The sequence below is a fragment of the Nicotiana tomentosiformis genome, chromosome 7 (genome assembly GCF_000390325.3).
Source record: "Nicotiana tomentosiformis chromosome 7, ASM39032v3, whole genome shotgun sequence".
Lineage (NCBI taxonomy): Eukaryota > Viridiplantae > Streptophyta > Magnoliopsida > Solanales > Solanaceae > Nicotiana > Nicotiana tomentosiformis.
Genome location: NC_090818.1, coordinates 7,449,531 through 7,458,104, shown reverse-complemented (window position 1 = coordinate 7,458,104; position 8,574 = coordinate 7,449,531). Strand labels below are relative to the sequence as shown.

The following is an 8,574-nucleotide window of genomic DNA, read 5'->3' as shown; positions in this document are numbered from 1 at the left end:
AGCACCTGAACAATTGATGTTGAACCTCACAATGTTTCATACCGAGAAATATACCAAAACAAGTTTAACCAAAAAGTTGGTATTGTTGTGGATTAAGATTTTCTTTGAGGTCGGAGATTATATCGGTGTTAGTGTAGGAGAAGATGTGCGCTGATGAAGTAGGCGGGTGTTTAACAAATAATTTTATTTCCTGCATACAAACACCACAAAAAAGTAAATACATACTTTGAAATACAGATAAATACAACTAGGTTGGTACAATACTTTGATTGTGTTTAAAATAGGTGGTTTCTGACTTCGAATACAGGTAAATACAGGTATATATGAATACATTATTTTCATTGTATCCCAAAATACAGTTCAGACAACATACAAGTTTGAATCATGATAATATTAATACAGTACTGTTGGTGTATTTAAAATTATTGTTTTTCGAATTCAAATACATATAAATACAACTAAATACAGAAAAGGCAAAACCATGTACGAACTAAATTAAGTGTATGAGGACAAACAAACAGAAATACATGTATATTAAAAGCAATCAGGTTATACGATTACACAAAATACATGTATGGAATTTTTTTTTTACATCACCTTGTCCTTCCGTGTTTTCGAGCTACTTCTTTTAGCGACCTGTTTTCCTTGCTCCCAAAAGCAACATCGCTAATTTTCTTCTCTTTTTCACATTTATGTTGTGTACCGAAACTTTAGAAATATTAGCAACTGTGGTTCTTTTCGAGGATTTCGCATCTTCAACTTGTTTCATAGGGTCATTGCATAGTTTAGTCTGCCTCTCAACTTTCATGGTTGCTGCAGAGAACCTACAAATACAACTTCCTCTTGAGTGATTCGCAAATCCAAAGATGGCCCTTCAAAATTGAGGGCTTTAGTGGGTATACCTTGTGTAACCCTCTTCGGGGGTTCTTGAATCAGCCATTAAAGACAAAAATTGAAGTTTCTTCCTCAAAACCTAACAATGGCGAAAATTAAAAAGGAGTGAAGAGAAAAAGAAGAATGACATAGTAAGAAAGAACCTGCCATGTGCTTCACCAATTAGTAATGAACCACGATTTTTAGGAGCAAAATCATGGTAGATTTATTCTGAGAAATTTGCTCCTAAAATCTTGCTGAGAGAGAGAAAGATCGTGTGCTAACTAGAAGAGAGAGAAAGAACATAAATGACGTATTTCACGCCTCTAAGGTAGTGTATATAATAAATACGTATTTTTCTATAAAATATAAAAGGTAGCTATAAGTAATAATATTTTGAAATTGTTTTGGTTTATTATAAATGGGGGGTAATAGTTTGCTATAGGAGGTAAAATTTCCTAGAAATATCGCAAGAAAGAAAGTATGGTCCAAGGTCCATTTACTTTACATGCACAACAATGTAATTTCCAACTAATGAATAAACGACTTAATGCTCCAAGGGTTATAAAAAAAAAGTTAAAAAATAAACTTACGCTTTTCGAAGATGGGGACAGAGAGATGCTAGAAATTACTGTCCCAAGAAATATTGGTAATGTTACAAAATTTCCTAACATGGAAAATTTTAGAAATGTCTGTGGAATTGATATCAGATATACTATAAAACCCCAACTGCAGTTTTTATAAGCGGCATGTTTTGGCTAAATAATCACATCCTTCGTAGACCTCCAAACCTGGCTGGCCAAGATCATCCTCTTTAAAGCAAGCACAGCGTTTGCTCATTTTTCCGGTCAATGCAATCTGCTCAGGTCGTTGAACTAATCTTGGATATCCATCGTCGCACCAAACCTGAAAAAGGAAATAATGTTGCTACTTAGCAAGCGTTTAGAGGCATGCAATGACATTATCTGCAATATCTCTACCATTACGGCAGTACATAAAATTGAAGTTTCATTCTGTACAGCATACAGGATTCAGGAACAAGAGCCTGCCCATCTAATTTTGTTCCCTTCATCGAGAATGACACACAAACTATTTGAAAATTCAATTTCGGAGAAGAGACATTTGTAGGAATGTGCTAGTTGGTTTGAAGAATACGAACTAATGTACAATCATATCACAGCAATCACTTGTTTCTTGGCAAAGCACATCAAGGTACGCCCCTCCTATCTCAAGTTTGAACTGAAAAATAGTATCGATCCAATTACTTTTAGTCCCTCCACCATTTATCAGACATTGCTGACAATGCGCAGCAATAACCAGCTGTTTCTTTTCTTCTTAAATCTTTTTTGTTTCACATTGCCCTTTGTTTGGAAACTGGGGAAGCAGACGGACACAAGCTGAAAGCTTTCCCTTCCCTTATTTGGTTAGGAACGAATGGGACGAACCAAGATGACATGCATACAAAAACCTCTCCTTCCCATTGGATCACATCAAATTGTTGTCTCCCAAGGAGAAAAGTAGGGAGAAAACAGAGAAATAAAGATCTCCTTAGAAAATAAAAGACCTTTTCTATTGGCCTCACCCAAAATAATCTCTTTCAATTGGGTTCCATGCAGGGGCAGATTTATTAAATGGGGCACGTGAACCCATGGTCTTTCCGCCAAACTAGGTATTCTATGTACATATTTTCTGGAATTGATCTAATATTATCTGCTGGCACCCATGCTCCAAAGAGGGCTAAATGGTACACTTGGTTGAATGCTGAGTTATTACCTAAAGGAGCAGGGATTAATTCCCACTTAATACTTTCTTTTTTCTCCTTTCTTTAGTGGTAATACTTTCTTAGTAGTGCACCCATGTTATAAAAATTCTAGATCTGCCTCTGGCTCCATGCAAGGGATATTGTATTATCTTCTGAAATTTCCCTGTTCTCAACCTAAAGGAAACAGGGAAGGGAAAGCTATAACCTCTTGTCTTCCTTTCATTCTTCCCCTACCGCAGTACCTAGTATTTAAAAGGAATATCTTTGAGGTATGGAGTTTGGAACATTGAAAATAGAATTATACCTCTGAACCCTCTTCTTGACTCCACCTTGAGTTACAGCTAGGTAGTTTAGCCTCTTCATTCTTCTGTTTTTCCATCAGTTGAGCACCTCTGGCGGCCTTTGCTTCAGCCCCTTTTAAGTACTTTGTGGGATTGCCTTCACTGTCATAATAGCGACCTACAAGCTTACCGACAAATCTGCCAGAAAGGAAGAGAGCTAGCAATCCATTCAATTCTTCAATCTTAACCTTCCTATCTATGTTAGTCATAATAGGGGAAACAAACAGAGGGATGGCTTCTTAAGCCAAATTCTTTGTTATTGCTTTTTAGCTGCCAAAAAACATGAGATATGAACCACGATTTGTTATTTTATTTTGTTGTCCATTTTATTAGCAGAGAAGAATAAAGTCTAATTTCTCCATTAGGAAGAATCTATTCCCTGATGTTTTGCAGAAATATCATGGAAATTAAATAGTAATAAATCTGAGTTTTGAATAAGAAATTGAAGACACTGCTGATAACCTTTCAAATAGATGAACTGTTTGCATTTCACATTGCCAAATTCAAGATTAAGAAGTTTGAAGATGAATTACTCACGTGTATGTTCTGAAGTAGAAGTCTCTCCAGTCAACAATACTTTTAACCTATAAAAGTGAGATGTCGAAAATAAGTTCTTCCCTATCAAGACAAAAAAAATGCTAGACACAGCACACTTTAAAAGATATTTCTGGAGACTGATATCAATACAACTTCAGTACAATTCAAAAAAAGGAAGCAGACCCACTGAATGACAACAGAACATCACTACCTCGGCACTGGATAAACCGTGCAGTGAGTCAGTAAGTCCATCTCCTGTATTAACATAGAATAAAAGAACTTAACATTAGAAGCCACAAATCATCAAGACAAAACCAAAATATAAGAATCATATTTCATTTATGTCATGGAAATAGAGAGGCAAGCAAGAAGTCCAAATATCACAAATATTGCATTTGGGCATCAGTCTTGTTACACTTTACAGGTTTCAAACTATCTAGAAGCAAGAAAAGGGAATTCTCATTAGCAGGTCAAGTTTTAGCAGCTTATTATTTGTGTCCAGAGTGGAAATGACAACTGGGATTCTTAAAAGGCAACAGTTATTGCTTAAATGGCTTCAAACATCATAATTCATAGTTCTCACATTCTTTTCCTAATATCAATCGTTGTAGGATTAGTCGAAAGATTTCCAGAAATAGACAAGATCAAGCACATTCTTTAAATTATACAGAGTTCGTGCTTGACTGAGCTTTGTATTTGATAAGTTGCACTTGACTAAGTCTAAAGAGTCTAGTCCTGAGTAGGCATTCCTTTCCCTTTGAAGAAGCCCAGGAAAAGAGAAAAAAATATAGTTTGTACTGTCATAACAACAATTCAATTGTACAAACCATAGAGCACAACTTTCAATTTCTAGCCTCTTTCAATACAGATGCCATGAAGCTCCCCAATTTACTGCTTCCATTCTGCATTCGCCTTCTAGCTGAAGCTTTCGCCCAGTTCCAGTATAATATTATGTAGTTGGTTATTAGATGTTCAAAATACCTCTTGGTCCTTAGAAGTTGATGACAACAATATTAAACTTAAGGTAGGAGAATTCTTGGCTAATGAACTTCCAAATCCCACTTCACGATATGGTAATGAACCCCGGGGATAATTGATGAGCCACAATATCTGCTAGTTTACTCCTTTGCTTATTAAAATTTCCTTTAGGATTTGAAACTTTTTTAACTTTAAGTTTAGTACAAGCAACCTGTTTGTACAACATAAAGGAACACTGTTTGATCCAAGGGGATAAATATAGAATATGAATTTTGATCAGATAACAGTTCAAATATTATCTCAACTTACATTCACCAATTCACTCACTAACCTTTCAAAGAGAGAAAAAAAAAAAAGAATTGACAGCGGCTAACCCTACAATAATTGTCTCCACCTTACAGATGCAACTGGTGGTTAACCACTAAGCAAAGCATAACAGAACCCTAGCGATAAACCACAATCCCTAATTGCAAGCAAGTGACAGGAGCCTCCAAGTAAAATGCATTTTAAAAACAAAACACTTTACAATAATTGGAATGACACTTTCTTGGCAGCTGGAGATGGATCTGATATTTTTAAGATTTTTCAACTATTTGAAAGGAATGTTGATTTATTAAGTTGTTTTTGCTTCTGTCATGAACTCTTAGTTCGAACTATATGCAGTCATAATGTGCAGTGCAGTAGACAAACTAATAACAACCTCAATGCACTACATCGTAGATCACCATATCCAAAAAAATGGAAATATGGTCAGAAGATTCTAACCTGTAAAGTTTCCGGATACGAATGCACGCGAAGCATCTCTGAAATTTGAAAATCGTAAAAACAACATATGTTGGTTGGAAAAAGCAATTACAATTTATAAATACTCCTATGAGATTAGCCTTATATGACTCGGAATCAGCAAAAGTTTATAAGCGATTTTCCTTCATCAGAAAATAAAGTTCCCACATAAGTAAGAAAAAAAGGTGAGAACAGTAACCGATCTTATGACTCGAAGTGATAGAATCAATGAATACATTAAACCTTCAATAAGGATTACAAATTATGAATAGCATAAATACAACAATTGCAAAAGAATTGGAAAAAAAAAAGACCTTCCAGCAAAATGGTTGTAGCCGTCTCCTACTCCATAGTGACTTTTTCCTTTGCTCACATCAAATACTGACCTAATAATAGCACCAAATCAAAAGCAACAAAATCACTCAAATGTTCAAAAAAATTCGATCTTGAAATGACATAAGAGTAGTAGTATAGCAGATTTGAACATGTACCCAATAATACCAAGAAAAATGGGCAAGCTTGGATCAGACCCATTGTAAATTGCAAGTTCTTCAACAGTAAAAAGTCTCTGAAAATTCTAAAAAAATGAACCCCACAAAATGAAAAAGTGATCTTGAGATTCAGATACAAATAATACAACAAAAGATACTGATATATTCAAGATTATGGAGTTAAAGAGACAAACTTGTGGAGTAGAGTAGAGTGATTTGAGAGGGAAAATCTTGAAAAGGAGCAAAGAGAGAAGTGCCACTATTAGAGAAATCCCTAAAAATGGAGACCAACGCATTTTCACTCTTTACTGAGGACTCAAAAATCAAAAGTCACCAACTTTCCCGTTCGCAGCTACTTCAATTGTGCTTACTTGACAGAGAATTGTAATAATTTTAGCTTCTTCATCAGCCTTTCTTGTTGAATTGTGTCTTTGAAAATTACGAGTATTATTTATTGTTTAAAAAGCAATTTTTTTTAAAAGGACCTGAAAATTAGACACTTGATTTTTTAGTCTACTGTGGAGAATTGAAAGTTGACTTTCACAACTAGGTGAGTTGAACTTTGAAACAGTCCTTTTTTTTAATGAGTTCAGGCTAGAGAAAATATTTTAGAATGAATATTATTCGAACCAAATAAATAAATAAATTATGAAACCATTTAAATCTTTTCTGGCGACTGAGTTTGCCACAAAATGTTAAAAAGTACGCTACAAATAAATTAAAAGTAGGTCTATGCTCCAAACAACGACCTATAATAAATTTATTTGTGAGAACATTTTATTAACTTTTTGTGGCGAGTTAAGTCGCAAAGATAATTTGTTTAATTATAGCTTTTGCGGTGACTAAAATCGTCACAAAAGTTAACAAATGTGTCACAAATAAAAAGGTACGTCGTTACTCAAAATGGCGACATATAGTCCGCCGCTCAACCATTACTATTATGGCGACTTGACACTTACTTTTGATTATGACTAAAGAGGTTGCTACAAAACGTCGTTACTAAAATCTTATTTTTTATAGTGATAAAATGGGAGATAAAAGAATTATCTTGCAATGTAGTCAATCTTAGTTAAAACTAACAACATAGACAAAAATTTCAAATTCATTAATCAAATGATATACTATAAAGATCAGAAGGTTGAAGTTGTTTAGTTACATTGAAAAATCTTAAAACATCTACCCATTGCTCCCATTTTTTCAGCCTATGAACAGCAATTGTATCTGGTATAAGCTCATGTGAACATCTTCCATTAGTTCCTGGATAATCATACATTCTTGGCTTGTTAGAAAACCTATTTTTTGCTTTATTTCCCAAATTTAGCCATTGACCAACCAACTTATCTTCAGGACCATAAGTATTATTCGCAGGAATATTCGATCTTCCAATCCATTCCACCAGATCCCACGATAAAATAAATCCCATTCCGGACATGTAATGCACGAACGCGTTCATGCTAGGGCAAGGTATAACAAAACCATAATATAAATCAACTCTAGGTAATGGTTGGAGAGATGTTGCTAATGGTGCTAGCCTCAAATACACATCATCATCCGCCTTCATGACGTAGTCGTAACGTGTAGGAAGGATTTGAGGAAGGGTAGAAAAGTAAGTGTAAGTTTTGCCACTATTCATGTTTTCAGAGCAGTTGAGGACGATAATGTCATTAAAACGTATGATTTCTAAGGCGATGAATGTCCGATGTTCAGCATTGGTTATGTTGCAGAAAATGAACTTCACGTCGATACGAGCTATGGATGTGGATTGAATTCCATAAACCAGACGAAGGAAATGTCGCCTATCGAAATTTCTTGGTTGTGTAAAAATTCCTATTAAGAGGGTGAACTGTGCGTTCATTTGGGTCGATTGTCGCAACAAAACGGTGTTGTTTAACGAAGTTGTTATCGAAAAGTTTAAACGAATATTAAATGATATAAAGAAGATAAAGAGAAGTATAACAAAAGAAGATAAAGAAACCAAAAGCAGCTTCCTCCTCAGCATCCTAGTTTAGAAAATGATATAAAAGGTATGTCATTGAAAGTTTAGACAAAAGGAACCAAGTTTGAATACTTAGAAAATGGATTATGTGCTTTTTAAATAGACCACAGACCACATATATATATATAAAAAGAAAAGGCATTGTCCTTACATGGCATGGTTAATGGTATGAAGAAAGTAGAAAGCTTGTGATATTGTCATGCTTTGTATGCAAGGAGTAATTATCTTGTGAAAATTATGTGATGAGGGGCTTAAAATGTGAATAATTTAACAAGTAAATTTGGTTTCACTTGAATCAGAAAGAGCTCAAAAGTTATGTTGCTACCAAAATTTTAGTCTTATAAGTTTATAACACGATGCTTCATAGTTATTCTGATATACATCCATTATCTCATCTGGTTATGTAATAGATAAACAAATACTTAAAAAAATTTAAAAATATTTCACCTTGTATAGTTTTCTTTTTTCTGATAACCTTGTAAATTGTACATACAGGGGAAGGCCAGGAGAAATGAAGAAGGAAATTATAATATAAGAAATTGAACACTAATAGCCAGTCAATTGAGTTACTATGATCTCCAATTTAAATATCACTAGTCTAACGATACGCGCGTTGTGCGTGTATTCTATCTCAATAATTATTAAAAAAATAAAAATTACATAAATATTATATTAAAATTATATTTGAGTTAAAAAAATAAAAGTTAAAGGAGAAGGTATAACTTCTTGAAAATGATGATTGATGATCATATTTAGCCAACTCAACAAAAGAAAAACTCTGCTCATAGAAGTCCTTACTCATCTCAGTTGTTA

The 8,574-nt window shown here is 34.2% G+C and overlaps 1 protein-coding gene and 1 long non-coding RNA gene across 3 annotated transcripts; both read right to left on the bottom strand.

The window, feature by feature from the left end:
- Positions 1-502: 502 nt before the first annotated feature.
- LOC138896411 (uncharacterized) lies at positions 503-1,041 on the bottom strand. The gene is made up of 2 exons (XR_011409478.1): positions 903-1,041; positions 503-824 (listed from the first exon to the last, which is right to left on the bottom strand). It is a non-coding gene; the product is annotated as an uncharacterized lncRNA (long non-coding RNA).
- Positions 1,042-1,468: 427 nt separating this feature from the next.
- On the bottom strand, positions 1,469-6,202 carry LOC104107674 (membrane-associated progesterone-binding protein 4). 2 transcript variants are annotated; one of them, XM_009616536.4, is made up of 8 exons: positions 5,960-6,202; positions 5,766-5,851; positions 5,589-5,660; positions 5,257-5,294; positions 3,725-3,768; positions 3,514-3,560; positions 2,940-3,078; positions 1,469-1,779 (listed from the first exon to the last, which is right to left on the bottom strand). In XM_009616536.4, the coding sequence occupies exons 1-8, from the start codon at positions 6,059-6,061 to the stop codon at positions 1,612-1,614; spliced, it is 696 nt and encodes a 231-aa protein (XP_009614831.1). In that variant the 5' UTR covers positions 6,062-6,202; the 3' UTR covers positions 1,469-1,611. The 2 variants fall into 2 exon arrangements, with proteins under 2 accessions (XP_009614831.1, XP_009614830.1); XM_009616535.4 differs by having other exon boundaries at positions 2,940-3,114; positions 5,960-6,201.
- Between the last annotated feature and the right edge of the window lie 2,372 nt (positions 6,203-8,574).

What these genes read in the sequence shown, in the direction of transcription:
- LOC104107674 (XM_009616535.4), bottom strand. Translation starts at nt 6,061, where the DNA reads ATGCGTTGGTCTCCATTTTTAGGGATTTCTCTAATAGTGGCACTTCTC. An exon ending in ACGGTTTATCCAGTGCCGAG is followed by an intron (nt 3,561 to 3,724) that starts GTAGTGATGTTC and finishes TCACTTTTATAG; the next exon opens with GTTAAAAGTATTGTTGACTG. An exon ending in TTCTACTTCAGAACATACAC is followed by an intron (nt 3,115 to 3,513) that starts GTGAGTAATTCA and finishes CCTTTCTGGCAG; the next exon opens with ATTTGTCGGTAAGCTTGTAG.